The sequence below is a fragment of the Drosophila teissieri genome, chromosome 3R (genome assembly GCF_016746235.2).
Source record: "Drosophila teissieri strain GT53w chromosome 3R, Prin_Dtei_1.1, whole genome shotgun sequence".
Classification (NCBI taxonomy): Eukaryota; Metazoa; Arthropoda; class Insecta; order Diptera; family Drosophilidae; genus Drosophila; species Drosophila teissieri.
The window spans coordinates 1709607-1723630 of record NC_053032.1 but is presented as its reverse complement, the minus strand read 5'-3'; the positions used below and the strand labels follow the sequence as shown (position 1 = coordinate 1723630).

The window sequence follows — 14024 nt, the reverse complement described above, 5'->3', positions numbered from 1 at the left end:
GAACTTTTGATCGGCTTGTATCTGTGACCTCTAGCTTTTGTTGGACCGGGTCCACCTCAAAGGTTGTAGATACGCTGCTACTAGTTTGGTTGAAATCGTTTAGTTTGTCATCGTTGATTTCGAAACCATCTGTCTGCGTGCCCTTGTGGCACGCCCTTGCTGGTTTTTTGGAGCGTAACTAGTACATTTACTGCATGACGGCTTATAAGTATCTGCTTTACCGCAACCATAACAGAAGACACGTCTGTCCGCGGTGCACTCCTGATACCTGTGACCCTTTTCCTGGCAGCTCCAGCACTGCCGTAATGGCTCCCGAGATAGCCGATTTTATGCTTTCAGCCATTGCTGTCTGAAAATCGGTTGTGGGTTCAGTCGGAGGTGAAGGCTGTTCTTGGTTTTTTGGGTTGGACATTGTCGTTTTTTGTTGGTGCCTTTCTTGACTGGTTTTGGACCTAGTCAGAACGTTCGGTTGTGCTCTTGGAGTTTTAAGTTTTTACCCTGACGGTTGGTTTTCTAGGTCCCCGGACAAATTTTCGGTGGACGGTAATGAAAGGGAACTAGAGCAGACAGGACAGATTTTATTTTTCCCCGATTTCGCAGTAAAGCAAGGCCGGTGAAATTCGTGTCCGCAACTGGTGGTTAAAATTTGGCTAGGATAAGAAATAGTTCTAGCGCAGATGTGGCATATATTTTCTACAATTTTAGATAAGTCTTCGGTGCTGTGTGCTAGTGGCATCTCTAATGAACCTATGCTATACACTGACCTATACTATACACTCAAGAAAATATAATAAAATAAATAAATAAATAATGTGGACTATTAATAAAAAAAATTATCCTATTAAATAAATAATTGAGAACACAAAAATAAGGTAAAAGAAAATAAATAAACAAATAAAAATCGGGTTGCCATGCAATCGTTTTCAGGTATCGTTGTGTAAAATTCCTTGTTACTAAAGTCCTGACGTGGTTTAAATGTACGCTATTGACACTACTGATTTAAAACAGAAAATTACTAGAATGGAAGGTGAAGGATATTTTATTTAGACATAGAAAACAAATATCTTGGCTCAACACAAGGCAAAAGGCAACAAGTGGTTCCTTGATTCTTTGAAATCCTAGTGAACTTTTCACTAGTCCTACATTTAACATCCTATGTACATTAACCTTTTGAATTTCATTAATAAATGACAAATTATACAAAACACAAAAGGCAAAAGACAACAATTGGCTTGTACAATTTATACATTTAATTTTTTTAATTTTATACAAAAGATTAACGAACAAAACAAAATTAAAAAGGAATAAAAATAACAAAATAAATTATTAAAACATTAAATGCACTAATTATGACGCGGCGTTAAAGCTAAATAGCTGAAACTCTTCCAGCAGACAATAGGACAATTTAATATAATAATAATAATAAAAAAATATGTGTTCTGATTCAGTAGCGGCGTAAGAGCCAAATGACTAATACTTTTCCAGCTGCCTGATTTAAGCAATTTTCGGATTTCTAGATCGCGATTTTTTTTTTGCTTTGACCACATACAATAATTGTAATGAAACTTGATAATAAATAAACAAATAAAATCGGTGCATGCAATCGTTTCAGTATCTGTGTAAATTCCTTTACTAAAGTCCTGACTGTTAAATGTACGCTATTGACACTACTGATTTAAAACAGAAAATACTAGAATGGAAGTGAAGGATATTTATTTAGACATAGAAAACAAATATCTTGGCTCAACACAAGGCAAAAGCAACAAGTGTTCCTTGATTCTTTGAAATCCTAGTGAACTTTTCACTAGTCCTACATTTAACATCCTATGTACATTAACCTTTTGAATTCATTAATAAATGACAAATTATACAAAACACAAAAGGCAAAAGACAACAATTGGCTTGTACAATTTATACATTTAATTTTTTAATTTATACAAAAGATAACGAACAAAACAAAATTAAAAAGGAATAAAAATAACAAAATAAATTATTAAAACATTAAATGCACTAATTATGACGCGGCGTTAAAGCTAAATAGCTGAAACTCTTCAGCAGACAATAGGACAATTAATATAATAATAATAAAAAATATGTTCTGATTCAGTAGCGCGTAAGAGCAAATGACTAATACTTTTCCAGCTGCTGATTTAAGCAATTTCGGATTCTAGATCGCGATTTTTTTTTTGCTTTGACCACATACTTTTGTTAATGAACTTGTGGAGATCTTGGGACGAACGTCTGATGTTATTGACGGTTTGAAAAAATGTTTATTTTTGATCTGGCCTCGCCGGATCGATCTGTCACCATGACAGAATCGGGCCCCACGTTGGGCGCCAAAATAAGATTATGATAAATAATAAGAATACTGTAGCGAACTACGAGTATATCTTCCCCGAGCAGATGGTACATTGTAGTTGGGCGATCAAGCACGCGCTGGTTCCGGCTACCAATTCTCGGTAGAGTAAAGGGGGGGAATATTTGACATCGCGACTACATGCTCGTCTCGTATCACTCTTATTTATTTCGCGTGCTTTGGAATTGATCTCCACCAAAAAAACTAAAGGACTATCGGACGACAGGACTAAGGACAAACAAGGACATAGCACACTCGTACGACAGCAGCTGTTAAGCTGTCGACGCCCACCCTACCTTGACCACCACTAACCATTTGACTTAACCGGTGATCCCTACAAGTATGCTATACTTTACACGACATACACCTTCCGTCGACGCATGGCACCCCTAGAGAGATTTACTCTGATTTAAACATTATAAAATTTAATTTTTAACATACAACAAACTTAAAAACTGACAATGTTTTAACTGAAACAGGTTTATACAACATATCCTAAATGACTACCCTAACTTACAAATTTTAACATCTAGATTTAACTTTTAAAAGACTTTTTTTTGAATGTGGCGTTCATGTAGACATTATCGCCAGAGATATATATGTAAAATGTAAAATTTTTGCTTGCTTAACAAAAAAGGAATATTTATGCTGGGCATTAAGAATAGGAGAAGTAGGTTATATAGGGATGTGCATTTTAATTTTTAAATTTTTTGTTTTTTTCTTCTTTTAAGATTTTAGCAAAAAGCGAAGATTGGGGCAAGGGTAAAATTTAGACAAGAGCAATTTTCATTTCCATTTTAAAATTTCTTTTTTTTTTTTGAATTTATTATTGGTAATAGTGAACTTGGAAAACAAGTAGCGCCGCAATAGCTAATTGTTTGATTTTTCTTCCGGCAGCTGCTTTCTCATTTAAATAAAACCTTTATAGTACTCACTCTGCATTTCCCACGATGAAGCGCTTCAAGTGGTTGCCTGTGGAAGAGAAAACAGCTTACACCGCCTTTTAATTCTAAGACAGCTATTTCTTTTTGATCTGCTCTTTTGAGCCGCTCTCCTACTGCGGTACTCTTTCTTCTCTTTTTACTTCCTTCTTGTGCTCACGCCACTTTAGGCGGGCTTTCGCTCATGTGGGAAGAGGAAGGAATATGGGATAAAGGGAGAAGGAAAGAAAAGGAAGGAATTGCCCTAAATGAATTCTATTCTCTTACAACATAACTTAAATTAATTTCCTAACATAAGGTGAATTTATTTTTTCCTATCGGAATATCTTATGCTGATCTGCTTGACTGTTTGCCGATCTGCTTAACAAGCAGTCGGTCAGGTGTGAAGCGGTGTAAGGTAAAAATGGGTATATATGTAGATAATGTTAATATAGTGAATTCAATTAAATCATGTTTCTGCGCTTAACGGTGGCTGCTGTCTGATGCAATCCAGAATTAGACCTCCTGGTCGGCTATTTATGCTTCCTTCACTGGTCGCACTGGCAATGGTTATTTTCTTGAAAATTAAATATTTTCCTAGGTGCCACCCTCTAGGGGTTGGCACTAAAGTTAATCAAAATATAGATTTTCCGATTCACTGGGTTTTGGTTGAATTGGTTGAATTATCGAATCGTTGAATTTCTCTTTTCGTTTTTTGTATTTTTGAGAGATCACTTTTATCTTCGGACAGCACGGACGCACTTTCTCGCTCGCTGGTTTAAACTCAATTAATGCCCAGTGGCTACCGCTTCGGGTCGGGACCCCGAGTCTGAACTCCAAAAATTGCAGTTGGAGAAATGCTCTTCCTGACAGCCTAGTTAACATTTTTCCCGACCTAATTAAGTGCCTACTTTTAGGCCGAGACCAACGACAAGCTACCTTACAATACGTTCATAGCCACTGGCATAGTTGTTTTAGGTTCATTTTATCGGTGGTGGGAAAACCCTCTATAAGCATAAAAATAGCTAAAGTTTAATTTCACAGGATCGGACCAACATTTTGCATACTCCTGTCCTTGGCGTCGGCCCACGTTACCGATTATTCACAGGCCAGGTACATCCCCGTTGTAGATGGCGAAATCCTAGTATGGGAGGAGTTTGCTTACGTCACGCACACAGCAAACCTCTCAGAATATGGGCGCGTAATAGAGGAGACAACCAACATGATAGACATGTTTCCGCTATCCCATATGAAGACGCTTCTGAGCGTGGATACCGCCCACCTCCAGGACTTGTTAGAGTCGTTGGGCGTTCATCACAGAGTAGCTAGGAGCTTGGATTTCTTAGGATCTATGCTAAAGGTTGTAGCAGGGACACCAGATGCCAGCGACTTAGAGAAAATCAGGTTTTCCGAAATGAAATTAGTCGAGTCTAGCAATAGACAGATCCAAATTAACACCAAAACCCAAAATCAAATTAATCAACTTACCTCTACCGTCAATTCAATTTTGAGATTAGCCAAAACCTCACAAATAGACACTGGACACCTATATGACACACTGCTTGCTAGAAACCGCATGTTGATGGCGGAATTACAAAATTTAATGCTTGCAATAACCCTAGCCAGGATTAACATTGTTAGTCCGAACATTTTAGATCACGAAGACTTAAAAACAGTTTGGCTTGAGGAACCCACCGACACACCTATAGGAGATCTTTTGTCCGTCTCGTCTGTAGAGACTTTACAGTCCCATAACATTTTACACTTTATCATTAAATTCCCCAAAATTAAATTAGCCTGCAAGAAAATCACTATTTTCCCAGTTGCCCATGGTGGAACGATGTTGCAGATCATAGACAATGTCATAGCCGAATGCAGCGGAGAAGTTTACGCCATCAAAAACTGCTCCGAATCACCGAGAGCCACATTCTGCCGCCTAGCTTCAGAGAATTCATGCGCCAATGAACTGCACGCCGGTGGGGTAGCACACTGCCGAGTACAAGAAAGTGACCTGCATCCGATAACCTACGTAGATGAAGGAATCATTATCATCAACGATAGGTCTGCCAAAGTGCGAGTGGACAACGGCACAGAAATCTGGACTCATGGCACACACCTCATAACCTTTGACAAACAGGCCACTATAAATGACACACTCTTCATCAACCACAATAACACCCAGAAGAGAGCTCCAGGGACAGCAAGTCTTCCCTTATTGAACATCACCGCCACCCAAGATGTCCTCAGCCTCCCGTATCTTCACCGTCTGAGTAAACGAAACTTGGAGTGCATCAAGGAGTTCAGGGAAGAGATTGACAACCATCGAACACGTCTCGTAGCAACTATTGCAGGAGCAATATGCTGCGCACTCATCTGCATCGGGCTCATTTTTAGGCGTTTCACCGAGGCAAGAAAATCCTCAGGCCAAATTAGGCAGATTATCGCTGAACTACAGACGGCCGAGGGCGGCCTTAATTCCGAGGGGGGAGTAGTTAACTAAAGTTAACCGGGCGACGGCTACGACCGATCGTCCGAAGACTCGCTCCGGCCAAACTGCTGACACAGCGTCTGGCCGGAAGCCCGTGCAAGTTAACTAAAGTTAACCGGGCGACGGCTACGACCGATCGTCCGAAGACTCGCTCCGGCCAAACTGCTGACACAGCGTCTGGCAGGAAGCCCGTGCATAGCCGGCAAACACTACCCGTTGGAGTGGCCGCTATGAGTTTCATATTTTGTTAGCCTTAAGTTCAGTTCGTTTTGGACATTCATAAAATAAAGAGCCATCGCTCATGAACCAACAACTCCGGCATTCTGTCGTTAATTTTATATATTGATCATAGCAATCTGAGTCCCTAGGCCAGTTGCATTATGGAAGACAGTCATCTTCCCAACGTAATCGTCATAAATCTCCAAGTGGATTTATCACCCTCTTCCCCTGTGCGAGGGACACCATCAGCCAACCGGCACATCATCGGAGACTGCAGCGTGGGTTCCCCCTCTGGCCACCCGAATTCTAATTAATTTATATATCAGCGGTTGGTTAGCGTGAGATCGCTGACTCCGCACTTAAGCCGTTTTGATTATGAGTGAGGTCTCATGTTACATATGCAACAACAAAGTGCTACAATGTGTATGATCGGCATTTAGTATATTACGTAGACAATATATGCGCTTACTACAGCAGAATGAGAGCTTTCCGAGAAACGAGCTACATTGCTCCTCTTTTATTATTTATTTGAACGTGATGGATTGGACGAGGAATTTTTTGCATCAAGCGCAACTTTAAACTTTCTGTTAAAAAAAAAAATGGCTTTTCTGTATCTCCATTCTGCATAATAATTTTTACTTCGGATTCATTTGCCGCATATATGGTATTAAGCTGTCAAAAATGCCTCGTCGTCGAGCCTTTGTCGTCTTTTTTGTTATTAGATTTCTTTTCAATCAACAGTAATTTTTGTTGCTCAATAGCTACTAATTCTTCCGATGCAGTCATCTTCTTTTGCTTTTTTTTCGGTTGAAAAATTTTTTCATCTTCACATAGCTTGCGAATTTCTTCGGTGATGGTCTCATCTAGAGCCACTTGTTGCGGCCTTGTGTTTTTGTGTTTGTTTTTTGTTTTTTATGTCGTAATTATATTTAATCAATTATCGTGTTACGTGCCTTCGGTTTTAATCAACGTTTACGTGCTATTTTAAGATTCTATTGTCTTTCTATAAATATGCGTGTGTTAATAGTATGAATGTAATAGCCACCAAAATAAATAATGAAATAATTACACACAGCGGAATAGATCACATATTTTCACAAATAATTTTAGCACTGGCACATAATAAATAACACATAAATAAATTAAATTAATAAATACATATAGAATAAGGTGGACGTATCTATGTACAAATGTGGATTAAATAAATAAATAAATAACTATCCTCATTTTTCTACATTTTGGCCGAATAATTGCTTCCGAATGGGGCTTGAGGTTGGAATCGATTTACAAGGCTACGGGTCCAAGAAAAAGTATCTCGGATCCAAGAAAAAGGTATCCACGGGTTCCGCCCTTTTAAAACCCAGATATATTTTATTCCTAATTCTGTTCCCTTTTGGAACGGACTTACTTTTCTTTCCTCCCTCCTGGCTGGTATCTTCCTGTTCTTGCCTTCTTCTCCTCGTCGATCTCCGGATCGGTTTTTTCTTTCCTGAATAATTTCCCTACAACAAAAGACATCACTAACGCCACACGATTCAGAACACGGCCGTTAGTATCGCAGTCGCGGACAGCCGTTCGTCCGTTTTGCAAATTTTCACTGGCCACATGGCGGTCACCTTGCCCTATATATGGGCTCGGTTCTGACGGTTCCCTTTCCAACTTCTATTTCCGACTTCAAGGCCAGTGCTCTTGTCCCATATCAGTGTCCGTGGATGCACTTCATCCGTGTTCTGCCTCTCCCCACATGCCATCCACACTTCCCCTTTTCTTGGGTGTAGTCGGTAGGGGGCGCTCTATTTGTTTGCTCCTTTCCCCTCCTCCTCGTGGGACTGCCAACCTCGCATACTGGGTCAAATATCCCCTTCGGCTCTGCCAACCCACTTTCGGTGCTCATTCCAGACGATATTTGTTTCGTCCGCGGCTATCGATCACCGTCAGAATGCAACACCAGGCCAATCGTACAAGGGGGGGATATTCGCGAGCATGTCACACACTAAAACGTAAACAAACAAAATTAAAGACGAAAAAACTCGGACTCGGCATCTCGCGAATTTCCGGGCGAACTTGGCGTTGTAATTTTTCCCAAAATCGCTCAATGTGAAGTTTCGCCGGAATACTTCTTGGCCTGGCTTCACGTGGAATTCACGGGCGCGCTTGTTGTATTGCCGGCTGCTCCGCTTGTAGGCCTGATGTAGGTGTTGGCTGATACGTTCACGGATTAGGTTCCTCAGTCCTGCGAGTTCAAAGTGACTACCTCGTAATCCGTCATTGACCGCAGTTTCCTGGCCAATTTGTAGCCGCTGCCGTGGAGGTACATCTGCTGCCCGAATTATGCGAAGAACGGCGTTACGCCCGTCGCTTCGTGAACGGAGTTCCGTATCGCGACTTCAATCTCCGGCAGGTATGCGTCCCAGTCTCGAATCCCTGCCAGTACCGTCCGGTTGACCCTTTTAGCAGAGTTGCTTTGCGGAGAGTAACAAGATTCCGTACGCCTCTATCATCTTCTGAAAGGCCTTGGCGGTAAACTGTTTGCCATCCTGCACCAGGAACTCGACACCATTGGACGTTGTGGCTTTCTTCATGGACTTCAGGAAGGTAAACTTGGAGAAATGGTCCACGACCACAAATATCCAGGTCTTCCCTCGCTTGGATCGCGGATATTTGCCTAGGAAGTCTATGTATAACTTCTGGAATGTCCTCTCCGTCGACACTTCCTGCCCTATCCCGACCGAATGCGTTAATTAGGCGCCTTCGACTCCTTTCATAGGATGCATTGCCCCACAAAGTCCCGGACTTGGATCGTCATTCCCGGCCAGTAATACTGCCGCTGGAGTCTCTGCAGCGTTTTCCTTACCCCTCCATGTCCTGACTTCGGTTCGGTGAGTGAGGCTGGTCTCACCACAGCTTCCAAGTCCCTAGTTCGACTTCATCCTCCAACCTGTCGAATCCGCTGCGTTTGAATACGAGACTACCTTCCACTCGGACATCCGGTAGTCGATCCTGATTTTCTAATATCTCATCCCGTATCTCTTTATACTCCTCAGATTCGAACTTCGTCGTGGCGAACCCGAGAGCATCGTCGGCATCCAGCATTAGCTCCCCTACGCATCTGGAAAGCGTGTACCATGTACCATTTATTGACATATTTTACCTTACCTTGGTATACAAATATTTTGATACCTTTTACCTTACCTAGGTACTGATTTGTATATACCTAGAGAAGTAGGTAAGCTAGGTAATAAGTCATTGAAATATTTGTGTTTTGCTTTATTTATTACTAATTAGACTTTTCGATTATTTTCCCTTGAACAAAATTATCGAACTTCACAATATTAAAAATAAGCTGATTCCACCATAGAAAGTTATTTATGTTTCGATTCAAATTGCACCATTTTCTACGCAATTGCTGTTCGGCTATTATTAGCTAGAAGCAAACTCATATTTTAAACTACCTTAAGAATTTGTGAAAGAACACAAATCAATTTTTTAAACTGTATAAAGTGTATTTCCTAGAAAAATACTTTATGCGATAATTGTATATTTATACATACATACATACTAGGGATGTCGTGATTATAAAAAAATATCGTATCGTATTTTTTTATCAAAAGAAAATGATGATAATATTTACAATATTACAAAAAAATATCGACATATTTAATATTTTTGATATTTATTTTTTAATAATAATTGTATATTTATACATACATACATACTAGGGATGTCGTGATTATAAAAAAATATCGTATCGTATTTTTTTATCAAAAGAAAATGATGATAATATTTACAATATTACAAAAAAATATCGACATATTTAATATTTTTGATATTTATTTTTTAATAAAATTTTGTTCCCACAATAAATAAAATTAAAGCGTCTTATTAACTTTATTTTTGTACCCGTTACTCGTAGAGTAAAAGGGTATACTAGATTCGTTGAAAAGTATGTAACAGGCAGAAGACAGTGCTTCCGAACATATAAAGTATATATATTCTTAATCAGGATCAATAGCCGAGTCGATATGGCCATGTCCGTCTGTCCGTCCGTATGAACGTCGAGATCTCTGGAACTACAAAAGCTAGAAAGTTGAGATTAAGCATACAGACTCCAGAAACATAGTTACCACCTTAACGCCCACTGTATCGTTCCCTTGTTTTTATTGAAATGCATGGATATTCTATGTATAATGCAGATAATAATACGTTGTGTTTATATAAATTTCATATTATAATGCTACCAGTACTTAGAATTAAGTGATTTTAGGAAGACTCGTTGTTTTATATGTGTGTGTCATTCGACTTCTTAAGGTGCAAAGACAACATTGAAGAATTTCCAGTTGTATTAATAATTCGGTCGCATAGTTTGCACCTTGCAGTCTCGTTTTTACAGTGTAATTGGATTTTATGTTCATTTTAACACGTGCACGTGGTATCGCTTTGGAAATCAGAGTGAACGAAGGGAAAATACCTTTACCTAGGTAAAATGTGAAAACCTTTTACCTTACTTGGGTAGTTATTTTTGTAACTAGCTTGTACCTTACCTAGGTAATTGTTCGTTCTCGCCCGATATTATCGATTCGCTTATCGCGCGCACTCTGCCGTCAGCCTAAAGCGAACGCAGGCAGAAAAGACAATTTTGGAATAGTCCCGCTAATCTTGTTGTATGCATTAGCTATCTCGTTCTATTATTAGCATATCAATGAGGCTTCGGCTTATGTCCACATAAATAAATGGACATTTACAACACATAGTATATTAATTTACCATAATATATTAAAGAACAAATTTTTACTCTACTTTTGATTTACATTAAATTCTTATTGGTTTTTTTTCTTGTTATTTGCAAAACCAGCATACTATCAGTATGCTAAGATACAAATTATACAAACGGTATGTAAGTACATATGTGTAAATAATTAATACTGAATATTTATTTTTGATCAGAGCATGAGGAAGATCATACCTTTGGCAGGAATGAACGAATGGAAATTTCAAATACATTTATTTAATGGTTTATGAAATCAATACTACAAATTATCAGGCATGATCCGGTAATCGAAATTATTTTGGAATTCGATTTGGGCCAAATCTTTTTTCGGTGCTGTGGTTTTCGCAAAATTTTTGGTATCGTTTTGCTATTGGAATGTTTTCTTTCACATCGCTTGTTGCTGCTCAAACAGCTGACTTATTTGTTTTGTCAAAATTAAATAACGTGAAAAAATGACTTTTATATTTGCAATTGCTTGTTTTAAAGCCAGGAGAAGGAAGAAATAGGAGGGCTTGACAAAATCTAAATTAAATAGCATTTTTTACAAACAAAACTGTTGTCCCTCCATCAAATTAATTAATAAATTCTTTGATATGTTATAAGTATTTTTATTTGCCTGTTTCGTTTCACTAACAGTATAGCGATAACTTTTGGCGATGTACTTATCGACCCCTTGCCAAATCGAAAATTGTTGTTGCCGATGGCAACTTTAAGTTTTTCAAATCTGAGGTGCGGTCAGAAATAAATTTTTTATAAAATAACCAAGTGGCACAATAATTTTGTGGTGATGTGGAATAAACATAAATAGACCACTGATTAAACTATTTTTTCCCTTGGTAAATAAGATCTGATATGATATAAAAGAGATTTACTTTTCATTTCGGCCAGACAAAAATGTCCGTTTTTTTTTACGAAAAATTCTTACGAATTCGAAAACCGGAGCACCAATTTTTTGTTTTCGAATCGTAAAATGCCATTATATTATATTAAAATTTCCATTTAATATTATATGTATATTTTAAATCGCAATGCATTTAGAAATTGGCTATAAATAAACCGACACCTGCGGTATATAGTATTATTTAAAATATTATACTTGTACATATCTTTTGATAATCTTATTATGAAGGAATACATTTCATTCCTCTCAACATGATGTTATATCCTTTGCTAGTTTTAGTAAATTGGATTGTTGATTTGGCTATGTGAGAAAAGGGTATAATTACATTTTTTCTCTGTTTCACGCATAAGAGTAATTATATTCCAAAGCAACTCTGAACTCTCCATGTGGTGTGATCTAGCTTGGTGTTTCCTCCTTTTGGATTTCTTCCGTGCTGTAAGTTGGTTGTGTACTGTGCTCTCCAAATATATATTTTTTTTGTGTATTGTTTTTCTGGCTGTTCTTTTAAGAAATTGTTTCTAGAATAAATGCAGTTATATGTCTGCCTTTTGTATATCATGAAATATTGGTCATATGATGATAATTTCCGTGCACCACTCTGAGTTTAGTGTTGATTATGGTTATCTGATGTATTATTTGCTCGTTTATATATTCATGTTGCTATGTAACATTTATACGTATAATTATCTGTTCTAGATTGTAAAATGCACTTTGCGATCTTATTTGTGCAGTTTAAGAAGTTGATAGACCGATGATGTGACAGTTATTAAATAACTAACAAATTTGTTACTAGGTCTATCGAATTACAGAGATGGGGGCTTACCGGTACATGCAGGAACTTTATAGGAAGAAGCAGAGCGATGTGATGCGGTACTTGCTACGTATTCGCGTTTGGCAATACCGTCAACTAACGAAATTGCATCGTTCTCCAAGACCTACTCGCCCGGATAAGGCACGACGTTTAGGATACCGAGCAAAGCAGGGATTCGTGATTTACAGAATCCGTGTTCGCCGCGGAGGTCGGAAGCGTCCAGTTCCCAAAGGATGCACTTATGGCAAGCCGAAGAGTCATGGTGTAAACCAATTAAAGCCCTATCGTGGCTTGCAATCCATTGCCGAGGTAAGAAAACATGCAATTTGCCTAAACAAATATATAGATATTGATGACTACCTTTTTTGACATACATATTTTGTTGACATAAACTTCCTTAGATGTCTGAAATTACTCATGTCCAATTAAGAGGTCCTTACCAAAATACACTGAAATATATCATGGGGTTTTACTTATTTGTAGGAACGTGTTGGTCGTAGACTTGGCGGCTTGCGAGTTTTAAACTCGTATTGGATTGCGCAGGATGCTTCCTATAAATATTTTGAAGTAATCTTAATTGACACACATCACAGTGCAATTCGTCGTGACCCAAAAATCAACTGGATCTGCAAGCATGTCCATAAGCATCGTGAACTGCGTGGCCTTACATCGGCAGGAAAAAGTTCGCGCGGTATTGGCAAAGGGTATAGATACTCCCAGACTATTGGTGGATCTAGGCGTGCTGCTTGGAAGCGCAAGAACCGTGAGCACATGCACAGAAAACGATAAATTGTAAAGCATTTATTTTATTGGTAAAATAAAGCACTGTGCACGAAGAGAACATATAAAAAACTATATTAATTGATCATACAAATAGTACATCTATTTGTATCAGGTATTCGAATTTTTCTTTTGGTATGTTGGTTTATTTACAATTTATATATAATTTCCTTCATTCATCGAACTCTCCAAAAAAAAATTAAAATAGATGGAAATATTACTAGTCTTGTCGCATGAAAATCCATACAAAAAAAAATAAAGCTGGAAAAAAACGGAAAAAAATCCGTAAAGGGGATTTAAAAGAAATAAATGTTATATAAAGAAAACCGCTTCTTCTGAAGTAGCAAAGTTTTGGTTCTGTTAGTTTGGATTTTATATAATTTTTTTCATAAATCCATGGTTTATGGCTCAACCTAATACGTTTAACCACTAAAACTATTAAATAAAAGTATACATTAATTTAATACAGCAAAATTTAAAAAAAACTGGGCATTTTATATAATAAATGACTTTGTTTTGGCGTTATTTAATATTTAGAATACCCGCCACGGTTATTAATTTTTTTCAAATATACGATTTGGTAAGGAATGATATTTTTATAAAGGGTATACTAGTAAAAGGGTACCATATAAAGTATATACAGCTGCGAAAAAAATAAAAGCACCACTTGCCTAGTAAAACTTTGAATGAGTCTCCTACCTACAAGTTAGGGTTTAAAAGGAGCTGAAATACCTTTTTAGAAAGGTTAAACAATTCACTTTTTAGGAAATAAAAAAAATCA

The 14024-nt window shown here is 37.9% G+C and overlaps 1 protein-coding gene and 1 non-coding gene across 3 annotated transcripts; both read left to right on the top strand.

Moving 5' to 3' along the window:
• The first annotated feature begins 12068 nt into the window (after positions 1-12068).
• Positions 12069-13315, top strand: LOC122619826 (60S ribosomal protein L15). Of its 2 annotated transcripts, none has more exons than XM_043797006.1 (3): positions 12069-12087; positions 12446-12772; positions 12947-13315. In XM_043797006.1, exons 2-3 carry the CDS (start codon positions 12464-12466, stop codon positions 13250-13252), a joined length of 615 nt encoding a protein of 204 aa, XP_043652941.1. In that variant the 5' UTR covers positions 12069-12087; positions 12446-12463; the 3' UTR covers positions 13253-13315. The 2 variants fall into 2 exon arrangements, with proteins under 2 accessions (XP_043652941.1, XP_043652942.1); XM_043797007.1 differs by having other exon boundaries at positions 12077-12100.
• On the top strand, positions 12216-12286 carry LOC122622724. The gene has a single exon (XR_006326324.1). It is a non-coding gene; the product is annotated as a small nucleolar RNA Me18S-Gm1358 (small nucleolar RNA).
• Positions 13316-14024: the final 709 nt, after the last annotated feature.

What these genes read in the sequence shown, in the direction of transcription:
- LOC122619826 (XM_043797006.1), top strand. Translation starts at nt 12,464, where the DNA reads ATGGGGGCTTACCGGTACATGCAGGAACTTTATAGGAAGAAGCAGAGC. An exon ending in GCTTGCAATCCATTGCCGAG is followed by an intron (nt 12,773 to 12,946) that starts GTAAGAAAACAT and finishes ACTTATTTGTAG; the next exon opens with GAACGTGTTGGTCGTAGACT.